At 41.6% G+C, this 15,478-nt stretch overlaps 1 protein-coding gene across 1 annotated transcript; it reads right to left on the bottom strand.

Annotated features, from left to right (window-relative positions):
• Positions 1-4,530: 4,530 nt before the first annotated feature.
• Positions 4,531-15,399, bottom strand: utp6 (UTP6 small subunit processome component). Its single transcript, XM_056585742.1, has 19 exons — positions 14,801-15,399; positions 14,235-14,319; positions 14,117-14,158; positions 13,933-14,025; positions 13,778-13,825; positions 13,604-13,667; positions 13,339-13,457; positions 13,099-13,176; positions 12,932-13,013; positions 12,755-12,836; positions 12,269-12,447; positions 12,083-12,162; positions 11,691-11,768; positions 10,898-11,077; positions 9,301-9,381; positions 6,523-6,632; positions 6,330-6,396; positions 6,050-6,122; positions 4,531-5,435 (listed from the first exon to the last, which is right to left on the bottom strand). Exons 1-19 carry the CDS (start codon positions 14,890-14,892, stop codon positions 5,281-5,283), a joined length of 1,788 nt encoding a protein of 595 aa, XP_056441717.1. The 5' UTR covers positions 14,893-15,399; the 3' UTR covers positions 4,531-5,280.
• Positions 15,400-15,478: the final 79 nt, after the last annotated feature.

Raw genomic sequence — 15,478 nt, 5'->3', positions numbered from 1 at the left:
AATTGTCATGATAAGAAACTAATAATTAGTAAGTTTTAACATTATTTGATATCAGTATTTTGGTTTTCTGTAATACAGAAAACAAAGGCTTTTACAAAAGTATGACTCAATATTAGTGGTTAGAGCAAGATATTATTGGAAAAAGCGAAAAGCCTGTGGAACCCAATAACGATTTTATGTCGAGGTCCTACTAAAGATATGTGCTTTGCCTGGCTATTTGTGTGTGTTTAAATAATTGTTGATGTTGAGGTCATCCTTTTGCAAGCAGTCATACAAAAAATCCCCTTATTCAGCAAATGTCTTACCTATGTGTCACTTTCAGCATGGAGATGCTACTGTCGCTAACCGCTCTATTAATTACATAAAGCATCTAGTGTCCATTTGCTAAATTCATTAGCCAGTTATGCGTGGCATGCTTGGGTCAGGACAGATATAGAAACTGCTTCGCAAAACAGCTTACTCACTTAACTCATTGAATGTGAAGGATAAACTTGTTACTTATTGACGCTTTGAATAATCTTGTTGCTTAAACCTTCATCTGCTTCATGTGCATTTTATTTTATTAAGGGCCGGGCGAAACAGGGAACTTGAAATTAATCTGCTTATCTAGGCGTTAATATTAATATAATGGAGATCCTGTTTTGTGTGAACTCCAGTAGCATACTCTTTCTATGTTAACGACTAGGCCTACCTTTTTTATTTTTTAAACTATGTCCATTTCGGGGTCAGAAATAATACGAGGTAAATGGCTTTCTTTAACTTACAACGTGATGGATGACACAATACATGAATGCTCCATTACTTAGTAGGCCTATTAACAAAAACATGTTTGAAAGATTTTTTTTAATCCCAAATCCAATCAGAAATGTATAGGAATGGACATTGATAGTGCATAACGCAAGTTTAGGGCGTGCTATTTTCAGAAACAGGAACACAGCCTAATCATGGCAAATGTATGGCCTATTTTACATCGTGAAGCAACAATTTAGTGGTCTAATAATAACCATTTGTTCAGCAAGGGTTTAGATGCTTATTCGTGTTATTTTTTGTAACTGTTTAAAGGTGATCCTGAGAAAGTTCACATTTTTTTAGGGCGCATTAAGTTTCCATTTATTGCTTTGTATAAGCCTATGTATAGCCTTTGTATAAGCCTACGGACATTTATCAAATATGAAGGCAGTAATCCCTAAAAATCCATATCTTTGTGATGGCTGTTTTTGCCCATTCGAATATCTCAGCAGAGGGGTGTGGAACCAGGTTGTCACATGAACCAGAAACTGGGACTTTGTAGGCCAGTTGAATGAATGAGGACTCACCTTGCCCGCAAAGACCCAACCTCTGACGCACAATATCACCACCAACCCCACTCTTTCGGGAAGTTCAACACCGAAACGCCTGGCTATTCTTCACGACGCATAATAAAACAGTGAACGCGTCTCGTTTACACACCTTTCTACAACCGAGACCACCGGAATCGTAAAAGGGTCTTCCCCTCTACCGACTGATCATCCACCATACCCCACTGAAACAACCAACCTACGGTCAAATTAGACAAATGTCTGAGGAAGTGTGTGTGTGTGGGGGGGGGGGATAAGGACGTCGATTGGGTCGTTACCTGTTGTCTTCCCCGTGGTGGGCGATCCCCGGTGGGCGTCCGCATCCCGGCGGGCAGCGGGTGACCGGGATCCGACGCACACTGCTAATTTGACGGGACCGTCTGGTCTTAAGACCGCGGCTGCGTACGAAGTTGGAGATCGGCGTCCATCACCACCACCACCGCCCCTGTTTATTTAGCACTTTGCGCAGGTTATTGCACGACTCCCAAATGTTGTACGATTATCCTCACCCATTGTTGACCGAAAGAAGTCGCCCAGCCAGGCCACGTTTTACCCCCTCCGAGGAAGCATAAGAAGAAGAAGAAAAAGAAGAAGAGACACCAGTCTGACGTCTTGTGCCCGCTTTCCCGTCCTGTATTTCAATGGTCGACGTGCGGAAAGGCGGCGACCTCGTGGCCAACAAGCACGTCCAGGACCCAGATATCCATTCTGGAGAGGAATACGCTGCTGGTGCTGCCGTGTTGCAACCCGTGACCACGATATTACTAACAGCTGGAACGAGGTGATATATGGGCTAGCCGAGCCCTCCCCAACAAGCTTTCCTCCTAAGTGGTGGACCTGTTTATTTTAAGATCGACACTTGGGTTCGCCCGTAATTGCAGAATTTCGACCCTTGCTTTGCGCTGCAATAGTTGCGCATATCCACGGTCTATTAGACTATTACCGTTTTCGTTTAAAAGAAGGACAACATTCAGCCTACAAACAACAGGCAGTAGTTATCTGTAGGCTCAGCCGATGTCGACCCGAACGGCATGCGTTCGTCATCGTGAAACTGTTCCCAAAACCGTGGGTCTGCTGCCCAGGGTCCTCTCTTAAATAGTAATATGGATGCTGCCGTTCAGACTGGGAGGCTACAAGCCGGCAGGTATCACACCTTTTGTGAGTCACACCGTTACTTAGCTTAGGCTGACCTCTAGTGGTAATAATAAAAACGACGCCCCCCCCCCCACCGTGACGGCACCACGCTGGGGCCCAGCATCCACGTACTAGGGCTGCAGACGCATACTCTAAAACGAGAAGCATATCGTACTTTTCAAAGCTCATTACGAATGTGCCACAGCATTTGGACCATGAACGACCGGCGGACACTCGTCGGTGAGTAGGCTATGTCACAACGCCTGTCCTCATTTTCTCTTCGAGAAGGAGTCGTACTAAGGTATCGTTGTTGTTAACGTGGAGCACAAGAAAATTAGTTAAACGAAACAAAAGCCTGTTGTATTAGTGATCGTTATAACTTCTTGCCCGTGTATCGCGTTTAAACACAGACATTCGAAGCAATACGTTGTTGTAGATATATTAAAACACCCTCAATGTGCTGAAAGACGCGAAGGATGTTCTCTGTTATGTGACAGCCCCGGAGATAAAGTGCATATTAAATGACGAATCATATGAAACCAATGTTAAGCACAAAACCAGTAGGCTACTTCATTGTTGCTGAGTTGTCAGAAGATGAAAAGTAATCAAATAGTTCCATTTGTTTATAACTCATCATGTCCAGCTGTTGTCGTGCAGTTTACCCCTAATCTCTCTCTGTATTCTTAGTGTAGCGTGGGACCCTCGCCATGGTCTCTCCCACCATGAAAGCCTTGGTGGACGTCGTGTGGGCAGTGTGGAGCATCGGCGCCTCCATCTATGACTACATGAACACTAGTGCGATGGAGGAACGCATCCACTCCCTGGAGGAAGTCATCAGCCTCCACCAGTGTGTCATTGGGGCGCTGTCGGCCGGTGTGGTGATGCTCTTCACCTATATCCTCTTGAAAAAGATCTGAGGCCGAGGAGGGTTTATAGGGTCATTCAGACAACGTTTTGTTTTGTATTATTGTTAACCTTCTCATCGTGGGTTTTAGTTTAAGAACACTCTAAAGAGATGTAATAATGATCAGTGCATGCATCTGGGTGGAGATGTGCAGGAACAGGAGTACCTCTGATCGATGCAGAAGCAGACGTTGAGACGGGGAGCTGTTCAGAATTGTTTCCTGCTGCTTTGCAGCCCCCAGGCATTGAGACCTCTTACCGCTACGTATCTGCGCGATGCTCCTGGGTGTCACGTGGCATTATTATTATCCCCAAATTCTCCGAGCATTAGGCAGTCATTCTTGACAGCCAGGTTAAAACTGGGCTGCACATCTAATGCATGCTCGTTTTTCAATTGGTGATCACATGAGGGATCCATGCAGGCCATATTTATAACCCATAGGTCGGTCTGATCCACCATCCCCAATGTGCTGTCCGTGGTTATCTTTGTGCGTGTACTGCAACTGCAAGTTCTGCTATTCAAAGTTATGTAATATTATTAACTTGCCGTCGTTTGCAAAAGGGATCACAGGTGTGGGATTAATGTAATGCTACAATAACAAAACAGGAACAGGGGCTAAGGAGTCTTCCAAGTCTTTTCAACAGGTACTACAGGTAACTTCGGAGTGTTGGTGGTTATCTACCAATTGTCTTCACGGTTGAACTAAGGGTTTCAACTCAATTGAGTCCATTTATGTTTTGCAACATGCAAATAGAGTATTGCCCAAACTCACACCTACCTAGTCAAATATTAAGCAAACTCACTTAGCCACTGTTTTAACTGCTATGATGAGAGGAACTGAACATAATTTTAACATTTAACTGAATACCAAGGATCAAATCTGGTCTTGGGAGTGAAATCCTTTAAATCAAGGGTTGAGGCTCTCCATTTCATTGTATATGGCTAATTACAAACTTTTTGTCATCTTTATTTCACTCAATGTAGTCACGGTTAGCAATGACATTACTACTGTATTTTTCAATTCCAAATGAAGTTTACTGTCCATGTGCAGATTTTAAGTTTACTTTTAGAAGTTTCTAGGGTTCTTAAAATACTTGAACATATGTGTTCAAGAGTGTGTACAAGATCTGTCTTGATGCAATTGCTTAAGTGTATTAAGAATAAGAAGTCGTAAGTATCATTACAATATTTATTTTTACAAACATTTGAATCTATATGTGGAAGGTTGAGACATCCACTTGATTTAAACTTTATGTAAAACTTCACTTGGTACTGAACACATGCTGCTTAATTTATGTTTTATAAGGCACTATTTTTCACAATTTGAAATGAAAGTGAGGGAAAATATGGAACATGTAAATATGAACAACCTGTACTTGAACCTTGGCTAAACTACTGAGATAATTATAAGGCTTCATGGATTCCACTGCGTGTATGGAATTAATGTTCAAAATAATGTAATTTAAACAAAGTGGGTATATACTGTGTTACTATCTGATAAATACAATGTGTTTATATCCGTGTTCAGCTGCAACTGTTGTCACAGAGCAACACAAAACCATTCTAATGAATAATTATAAATAAAAGATATTTTTTTATGCCAAAAGCTTTTCCTTTAATATCAAATAAACAGGGAATTGTTGCTATCAAACAGGAACAAGTGTCTGTGGTACCATGTATACATCATTCATTGACATACAGAATGGTTATTATGGTTATGGTTATATTTGGACCAAGACAAGATTGATGCTTATACTGCACAATCCCTGCAATTGATCTCCAACAAACTCAGAAGCAACCCATCTTTTACATGGGATTTCCCCATTGGTTGGAATGAACCCACATATTCAGGCCTCAGTGATTGCAACTCTGCTGGGGTCAGCTTTGGAGCCCAACAGGTGGTGTTCAGAGGTGTCCGGTCTGTAGCAGGGTATATTTGGAGACAAATCTCTCCACACTCTCCCCCTCCAGCAGCTTCATGGCTCTCCAGTACAGCTTGCCACAGTTCTCAGGCTGGCCTCGCGTCCCCAGCTCCTCCTTGATGTACCCCAGCCACAGATCTGGAGCAGGGAGAACATGTTGATGGCACTACAGAACTACATAACATAAACTAATGTGCCTGAATGCCATCCCAGTCAGGCAAGCGATCATCTGTGGGGGTTGGGGGGGGCTTAACAAACTGTACTTTGATTTTCCTTGGTTAGGTGGATGGCAAATGTGGTCAGTTCAGACTTACTCAACCCATCAGTGAAGGACTGTGATTATGAAACCACAGGTCAGGCCTGATAGTGAAGGCTTTTAAAAAGACCTAACAGACCGGTTCAGAGAATCAAATACCCACATCACTAGTTGTTAATGGTTTCATATTTTTTCAGTTTATCCGTTTTTTTTTGCACTGCCATTTTCTTTGCAGCAATCAACAGTTTAATGACCAATCCTTTTTATACAATTTTGTTATACATTACACTTATCTCCTTTCCAACTAATTCTTCAACACTTGTTACGGTATTGATATTGACAATTTTTTCTGCTTTAAGTTAATATAATGTGGTCTGGTTCCATGTTAACAATATTCCCTCACACCCTGCAAAACACAATGGTTTGTTGTTTACATGTCATGGAAGTGGAGTATGATCCTAGCAGCTCTCAGCTATACCCTCTTGGTTACTCTCACCTTCGTCTGAGGTGCCAAACTCTCGCAGAGCCCTCTCGTAGCAGTCCCTCAGGTTGCTCATCTTGGGAGAGGCCTATGGAAAACACAAGTATCTTTCTTAGCCACGGCTAAGAAACCCACGGAAAGAACAATTTGCTGGAATTTTTTGTTTTGGTCTTCCCCCGCCTTTTGGGCCGTTTAAAAGTGTCTAAAAAAAGCTCATCAATATGAGAAGACTGAAGTGACTAAATAAATTAATAAGATCTAATCGTTTCTGGCGAGACATGTCCGGTATACTTACTTGTTCCAGCTCAATTTGGATCATTTTGGTAAAAAAGGTCTTGGAGAAAGGCCGGCTTTCATGCAAACTGTGGGATGGAGAAATACATTTTTTATCCTTTCATTCTCAAGAATGTATAAATTTTCCTAGATTTCCATTTCATTGTTATCGTCTGAAGTGAAGGACAAACTAAGTTAAAACGATATTCTCTTACCTTACAAACGTCTTCCTAGCCTTCTTGTATCCCCCAGTGGCGGAGGACCAGTCGAGATAACACTCTTTCATCTCCATGGCAACAGCCGGCACTGCAGACAGCACACCTCTCTAGGAACAAACAAGGTACACACAGGACATTCACATTTAATTGGGCCGAACAGAGTTGGGTCATTTGGTGAATAATGTTGTATCCTGATTCTCAGAGACAATGCCAGACTTTCCACAGCAGTGATGAAACCATTTCATGCTGTTGTGGTGATTATCAGTTGATGATTGCAGGTTTGTAGCTAGCCACCCATGACATTTAATAAACCCATCTCTATTTAGGTCTGATAGTAGATTCTGACCCGACATTGTCACGCATTTAACCCGAACCCAATACATGCCCAGATAGTGTTATTCAAGGGCAATCATCCAATATTAGTAGCACATCCATTCATGTGCAGAAAATATAAGTAAAACGCCCAAATCGTTCAACAAACTGAATGTTATAATATGGTTGTGAACGGCCCTCAATCATCTGATGCCAGTTGCCTGCTTTTCACACTGCACAAAAACATATTATGTTATCCTGGGCCAACATTCCTTTCGCACTGAATGAGATTCTTAGCAATATTAGTGCTGCCGTTGAGAGGCTAAACCTTAGAAAAACAAAAGCGCTGGTTGGAATGTGGTGGCGCGAAAGCAAGCAGTGATTAGGTTGCTACTGTCAGGAACTGTCTCCTCATGGAAGCCATTACACCTGGGAGGTGTGAAGTGAAACATTGCCAAAACATTAATGCCTGGATGCTGCCACTGTCATTAGACCAGGAATCAACAATTAGGGACACCTTCTCGTCGGTTTGTCGACATAATCTTGTCTGACCCAATTCTCATTGGCCGGACAATCGATGGTGTTACTTTCATAAGATGAAAAAGGATGACAAAAAAGGATGTAGGTATATCCTCTCAGAATGTAAGCAATACGTTTTTTTTTGGACACTCTTGTTTAATGTTTGATAGGCCCGAATGTGAGCTTTTCAGAATTGGTACCGTGGCACTCGTCGCCACTTTGTTTCAATTGCCACCCGTTATATTAAAAGGTCACTCAAGCCTTTTTTCATTTAGCAACAAGTGGTGAGTTGCAGATTGGAGCCAACTGAAAATTTAGTTTAAATCGCACCAAGGTGGACTTTTGACAGCTATAGCTGCAAATAAATCAGTTCTGCCAATCACAATCTGATATCTTTATATGTCCTACATATTGTAGCACATTGCAAAAGTAACATTGCGGCAGTAACATTACTGACATTTCTCAACATAGAGTTGAGCCGATTTAGTGGATGGATAAGCTTTTTTCACACTTAGAATACAACACCATGGTGTGGGGCAGATTTCCTAAACAACATGGCTCATTGTTCGTTTGTTGTTGTTTTGCTCCTACAGAACGGTAGAAATGAGGAAGCACAAATGCAGCCATGGAGATAACACACTCCCCTCCTTCCTAGAACTCTAAGGACATTGCAACATGGTGGCCCCCATTGAAGATGACCAGTTCCCCATAAAGGGCTCACTCTATACACAAATTAAAAGCATACGTATGAATATTATATTCCATTTCATTCAGGGCATCTGCAGGTTTCAGCAAGTCAAACTTCAGACTTTTTAAGACCTTTTTTAATATCACCTTGAATGAAATTTAAGACCTAAAACACGCGATGGTGGGGGTTGGCAACAGACGCGAGCCAACTTCGGAAACGGATGTTGTCCAGCCAACTGTCCTTGAATATGCATCTACCCATAGTCGCAGACTAGCTAGAAAGCACGCAGATAATTGTTAATATATGCAGCTAGCAAGAAAGAAGCCTTTCTACATGTCCTTCCTGAAAAGTCCCACGAGAAAAATAAGTAAGGAATAATCACCGGGAGGCAGGGCAATAAACAGTTTGATATGCCCGGCTCCTGGACGGTAAGCCGTCTACGAGCCGGGCATATCAAACTGTTTATTGCCCTGCCTTGAGGTGATAATTCTGTTTATTCTACTTCTCGCCGGCCAACATAATAAAACAATTCAAATACTTTAATTATTAGCCTTTTTCTTATTCGTATTGCATGCTTATTAATTGTATACCCTGTTTAAGTTAATCTCCCTCGAAAAGTAGTTCCCTTTAGAACTACGGTGAACAACGTTAGCTCAGCTGTAGGTAACTTGTTTCTATAGCAACCACACAAGGCTGCAACGATCACTAGTTTAATAACGTAGTTGTTACATTGTATCTCGCTTGCAAAACTATGTATCGACTGACCCTCTGATAGATTTCCGACACATTTTAGAAACTTTTTTAAACAAGGTTTATTTTTACAATGGACCTCATGTTTGAAATCTATGTGATAGAAAACGATACAAGCGGCGTATTGAGCTACTGTGCTCAGTCAGCAGCAAGTAGAACCGACAAGTCAGCGGTCAATATGCCGGATTAATGCACCCCTCCCAGCCAATCAGAATCGAGCATTCTTAAATGAAATAGAATAAAAATATATATAGTCCTACCCCGACAAATTTAAGTCCTTGAGTTACAATATTTAAGACCACCATATGACATTTGTAACGAATTTAAGACTTTATGGCCCTCAATTTAGAAACATGAATTTAAGACTTTTTAAGGATGCGCGGACACCCCGATTTCATCAATGTCTGTTCTGCTTGAAGCAGACCATGACTATAGCCCTATTAATAATATCCCATACAGTTAGGATAAAATGTTACACCACGCATGTTGTTGCATGCTGATTTTACCTTGAGCAAAGCTTCGGTCTCCTCTGGACTCTGGCTGCCCGTGCTCCATTGAACCTGCAGCCGCCACACAGGTAGGCTCTCCTGTCAACACACACACACACACACACACACACACACACACACACACACACACACACACACACACACACACACACACACACACACACACACACACACACACACACACACACACACACGTTAGGCATGTGTTAACTGCGCCTGACGTACCATTGCAACTTTATCATCAGCAAACATCTAGAGCTTTCATAGCAAGTGCATAGCAAGATCAACGGCTGTGTCTTTCACTTTCTTATTCTACTGCAAGTTGACAAAATCAAGTCTGTATTCTACCAGACAGCAATTCTGAACTAAGTCCGAAGGCCATTACACCTTGTGGCTCTGGCACCTCACTGCTGAACTAGATGGAGGGATTTGATGTATTCATGGAGCCACTCAAGAAAGAGCCCGTCTCCACTCGCTGTTGAACAGTCGTAACCCTGAAAGGCCACTTGGTTGAAGTGAGGGCTTGCTCAATGGAGCTGGGACACCGTAATCCCCCTCCGTTGGGGTAAGCTCTTGTGAAACACACACACAGTGACAATGGTCAACTATTCTAAACCCCGGTCACTACTGAAGAAGGGACACTTGACTACAGTGTCAGGCCAGTGATTATTTATTATTAGCATAATGCTAAATGCACTGCGCCCTGCTTCTGATATTTGTAGTGGTCTATATAAATAGATGCCTAAAATATATGTTGCCCAGGTAATGATGTAAAAAGGTATGATATGGAACAATTGGCGTCATTGGTCTCTCAATCAAAACAATACCCAAATAAGTTGTTTGATGACTTTAAAGTATTGTGGGATCTATAAAATGTTGGGGAGTTTCGGTCTTCACCACTGATGAAAATTGGGGGATTCAGATTGAAATCATGCTGAAAGTCGGGGGAATGTATTAAAGTTGTGTTCACGTTAAGTAATTTAATTCTAATGAAATAGCATTCAACTTGCTAACTCACCATTGAATGAGTCGACTACCCATACAGCCAACCACCAACAGCCAACATTACTTGGAGAATTTAATCTTGGGGTAGCCCAGTGCAGTTCTCGGTGTTCAAAACATTTTACTGAACATTGCGTTGTTTCTAGTTCTGTGTTGTATCTAATTAACACACACAAATTACCTTGGAGGTTGGCATGAGCCACTTGCCATAGTAAAATAGTAAATAAGAGCTCTACTGGAAAACTTTTACCCGTATTTCCCTGGGAGTTAGGGGAGATGAGGACATTGACAGGGGAGAGGGGACCAATTGAAACTCATCGTGACACTGAATAAAATTACAGATTTCACTGAACCCGCTCCACCCAATGAAGACCTTGCCATTAGCCTAACCCTTTCGAGACTCTCCCTTTTCTAAAAGGCGCACACTACTAGAGCAGAATACATTACAAGATGGAGGGAAGTATAATGAGACTAGGGAGGTGGCCCACTTACACAGCAGTGTGTGTGTGCCCCCTATCCATTTATAAAGATAGCACTAGTCACTTAGAGAGTGTGTGCATGAGTGTGTGTGTGTGTGTGTGTGGTCTTATACCTTGGGACTAATGCATTCAAGAGCTTCCTTGAATAGTGTTTTGAGGTCTCCGCTGTCCAACTGCATTAGCATCTGCAGGCGGAGGGTCCACGTCGAAACAGATTGGCTGTATCGCAGTGTTGCTGCCATGGCAACCCGGGCCACTCCCTCAGCATCTCCAGCAGCGAGTAGGATCTGAAGCTGGACAGATGGAGGAACATTTTTACTTTAACTCTTTCAGTAAAAAACAACCACACCATTAAACAAGATTCTTGCCTCATTAAAAAAAACGCCTTTCTAAGTAAAACTGAATATTATGGCTGGCCTCAACATAGGAGAGATATTTAACAATCCTTCATTATGTGATTTTTGTTTTGTGATTATTAGAGTTGAAGTTGTCAAATCTCAAATAAACAAATATATCCTAACCATGGCTAATCAATACTTTGTGTCGACAGGTCTCACATGAAAACCGCTGTCTCCCCATAATGACAAATACTAAGATTAATTATGGAACAATAACCAAAACATGTTAATGTTATCACTAGGCTCCTACACTTCCAATTACTACATTAACCTTCATGATTCCACCAGTTTGTATACTGGTGTGGGTTTTGTTTCATGCTCATTGCCCTCATCTACTCTTTTGATAGACTGTGGAGGACGATGATGTGGAATCAATCATGGTTATGAAGATCCGTGACAAATGTCTTCGTAGGTTTGGACCTCGTCTACCCTGGGTTGTGTGGTTCATGAGGAACAGCAGCGCCCCCTTGGGTGTTCTGTTGTGTATTGTTGTTGTTGCGGCTCTCACCCAGTTCTTGTAGAAAGCCTCCTTGAGCATCGACGAGTCGTGAGCGCGCTGAAACACTCCCTGCAGCCTCTGCTCTCTCTGTGGAAAACAAACACACACGCTTTAATTAGCCCGTAGCACGTAATACGAGACACAGTAAAACTACCATGAAGCACCATGAATGACATAGCTTTTGATTCTAAAGCAACAGAATAGTAATTCCGTAAGGTTCCGTCCCAGGTGTTATTTTCTCACGATTGAACACCTGGAACGTGATGCGTTTGTTTTTTTCGCCATGGAGATTACTAACAGCTGAACACAGCTCATAGGTGGTAAGGCGGGTTTACACTATAGATCTTAGATCTTCATGGGAAACCACTACTTAACACACCAAACTAAGAAAAACGACCTACCTTGTCTTTCAACTCCTGGACGTTAGTCTTCCTCTTATGCCTTTCCAAGCAGAAGGCAGCGTAGCACGTAAACATGGGTTCTATGAACAGGCAATGAAAGTTAAAAATAGGTTTGGTCATGTTTCTTTTACATGCTTGTTTCTGCGGGTTGTATTTTACACACGTGTTTATGTGTGTCAGACATACCGGTGTTGAGGCTCTGGAGGCCCTCCTCGTAGACCAGGCTGCAGCGTTCCTCCCGCCGGGCGATGTCAGACGCTCTGCCCTTGGCTGTGGACAGCTCTTCGCCAGCACTGGGTTTCTCCAGCTCTCTCCTGGCCAAGAAGTCCCATGTCACGCAGTCCTCTGTGTACTTGCTCTGTATGCTGTAATTCCAAAATCCCCCCCATTATTTAATGGCACAAGTGATGCAGTGTCACTTTCCCCTAACTTGGAGGTATTTTTTTATCAGAAAGCTTTGAAATAGAATAAGACTAAGCAAATATTGTTTATGTTGGCAAAGGCTGTAAACTAAGAAAACTGCTATCAACCATAACAATTTGAAAGAAAATACTCTGAAATCATTAGAAATATTGAAACGTCAGACAAAGAAGTTAGTGAGTTTCTGCCTGGACACACACCCAGGACCATCGTCATCAACACTGAGCCCTATTGAGGTTTTGTGTGCCTTACTCAGTTAGGATGATATCCTGTAGTTCCTTAGTGAAATCAAAGATGGCTGCAATATTCAGGAGTGAGATGATGAACTCTGCGCCTAATGGAGGAGAAGGGAATGTATACTTTATAAAAAGGACCTTGTTACAGGCATTGACAACTGTAACTTTCGCAACACAAGGGATATAAGCCCACCTTGGATTTTCTCAATAGCCTCTTTGTAGACAATCTCTGCAAGTTTGCCACTCATAAGCTCTGGAGAAAATTCATATTCACCCTGAAAAAAGGGAGGAGTGTTAATGTAGGCTTCCAGTACACAGAGAGATCCAGCGAGTGTGCATTAGTATCTTGGCTCTCCTCACCAGGTCCATCTCAGCCTCCTCTGCCATGCTCTTTTGCTTCCTCAGTTTCTCTGCATGCAATAACTCCATCCGGAAGTACTGCATAGCAGAACATCAGACCAACAAACAAGGCACAACGTTTACAATAGTATTGCAGTACACACAAACATTAATTTCTATCATGTTGTTAACAGTACTAGATTGCCACCATACAATATCCGTTGTTAAATTACAAATGACACCCAAACTGTTCCTGTGTACCTCCTGGAAGACCTTCTTGTCCTCTGGATGAAAGCGAAGAGCTCTCAGAAACAGGTGCCTGGCACTTTCAGAAGAATTCATATCCTCCAACTCACTCTTGGCAGCCATGATCCACAGTCCTGAAGGGAGGAAGAGAGACATTTAAATACAACAGTTTTTTTTGTTTTTTTATTAGATGTAGCTCTGTAGATAAATGTACTACACTGGATACATCCCTACTTTTAGGGGATGCTTAATCTATATTTTATAACAGGTGAAACCATACCTGACTTATCAGGGTGTATTGCGATCATGGCCGAAAAGACTTTGCTGAGATGAGTCTTGGTGGCCTAAGTGAGAGAAACAGGGAATACAATCAGAACAGCAATACTCTATATAGTACAACACATGGATAAGGTAAACTGTTGGGTTCATTATGGCAAATAATTTGTTGACATACCCATTTCTTACAGAAAGCAATATGAGAGAGCCACAGCTGCACATCACTCTGTAACGAAAAGGTAAAAAAGAAATGGAATGTGACATCATTATTTCATACAGGGGGACAATTCTTTGTTTTTCAAACATGTGCTAGCCGTGTGTGTGTTTTAATACCTTCCACTTGTTTGTAGCTCTTTTAAAGACCCCATTTATTCTTTGGACGATGGGGAACTCAATCTCCTCCCTTTTGAAATTGTATTTAATGTGCTGCAAAAGAAAGGTTATGTTAAATGTTGAATAACGATAATTATTTTTCCATTGAGCCGTGATTAATGGAAATTATAATGAAAACACTCACCTCTCTTCTCTTTTTCACAAGCTCTAAAACGTTGATTTCATACTGTAACAAAGTAGACGTTAGTGGGTTCTTCTAACACTCGAGTAGAAAGATGACTTTATAGTGTACGACAACTTACTTGAATGTATGCAATGAAATCCTCCTTGTTTAGAATCAACCTTTGAAGCTTGTATTCCAAGGCTGTAGCTCTTTTGATCAGGGATCTGTGATAAAATAATCATACGTTCACTAAAATGGCTCATTATTCTTAGGCTATAATCAAACAATAAAAACAACATCACTGCCAGACCACTTGAATTGTATCCCTGCATTTGACACCGTCAAAAGAAACCCCAATTCAGCAACTATCATGGCTCGCATACTTAGTTTTTTATTTTACCATATGCTCTCTGTTTTTATTCCTTTTATTTCATTTCCATATTCTTACCTTTTTTTTTTTTTTATAATGTTAAACTGTATTATAATTTTTAACAAAAAGCCCGATTTGAGAGTCGTAAATTAGCTTTGGCATAAAACACTGATGCAAACATCGGATGTCTTTCTCACGCTTGTCTATGTTTCTGTATCTGTCCCTATTCAAATAAACATTAAATGCCAAGAGAAGTTGATGGCAGGGAAAAATTTGTTGCAATAACATTACAATGCTGCTTGTGGACTAGGTCAACTAATGTTAGGTTATCTTACTTGACTTCTTTACTAGTGAACAGCCCGACTCTCTCCAGTTGCTCCAGCTCCGGGATGCGCTCCTCGACACGCAGCTGGATGACCTCCGCCATGCTTTGGTTTTATATAAATATATATAATAATATCCACCTGAAGTAAGTTAATACGTTGCGGTAATATTCGATTGGCTAATTGTACAAAGGTTTAGCCTACGCTAATCACGTTTCATTCTCCACATTGCACATGTGTGAAAGTTGCACGGGAAGTGGCGATGTTGCTATTCCGGTTCCGTGTGTCTAAATCTACCGTGCGGAAACAATCGTCGGGTCAGAAGATAAAACAGCTAAAGCTGTAGCTTTACATTATATAACTAAGCATATATAAATGGCAACTGAGTTGAATGTGTTAGTTTTCAGTTAAATGTTTAGTGGTTACACAATCAGCTCATGTGTTGTACGTGAATGTGATAAATTACATGTATAAAATGATTCATGGTGAGCGCATGATTCAGATAACAAGCTCTCAAAAATAAGAACTAAAAACAGTCCATTTGAAATGAATGACGAACACTGATGGAGTTTGGTCGTGATGAGTGGAAACATACAAACGCAGAGCGCTCGATTTCCCGCAAAATCGCGGAGTGGGAGAGCGGTTTGTGTGTCACGTACGGCTCCCCACAGCCAATCACAGCGCTCAGAT

Source organism: Gadus chalcogrammus, chromosome 3 (genome assembly GCF_026213295.1).
Source record: "Gadus chalcogrammus isolate NIFS_2021 chromosome 3, NIFS_Gcha_1.0, whole genome shotgun sequence".
In the NCBI taxonomy this organism is placed as follows: domain Eukaryota; kingdom Metazoa; phylum Chordata; class Actinopteri; order Gadiformes; family Gadidae; genus Gadus; species Gadus chalcogrammus.
This window is presented reverse-complemented; position numbering and strand designations above follow the sequence as displayed.

Excerpts from the sequence above, each read along its gene's own strand:
- utp6 (XM_056585742.1), bottom strand. The coding sequence starts at position 14,892 with ATGGCGGAGGTCATCCAGCTGCGTGTCGAGGAGCGCATCCCGGAGCTG. Across the intron at positions 14,159-14,234 it reads ATTTCATTGCATACATTCAA|TATGAAATCAACGTTTTAGA; the intron begins GTAAGTTGTCGT and ends ACTTTGTTACAG. Across the intron at positions 13,458-13,603 it reads AATACACCCTGATAAGTCAG|GACTGTGGATCATGGCTGCC; the intron begins GTATGGTTTCAC and ends TCCTCCCTTCAG.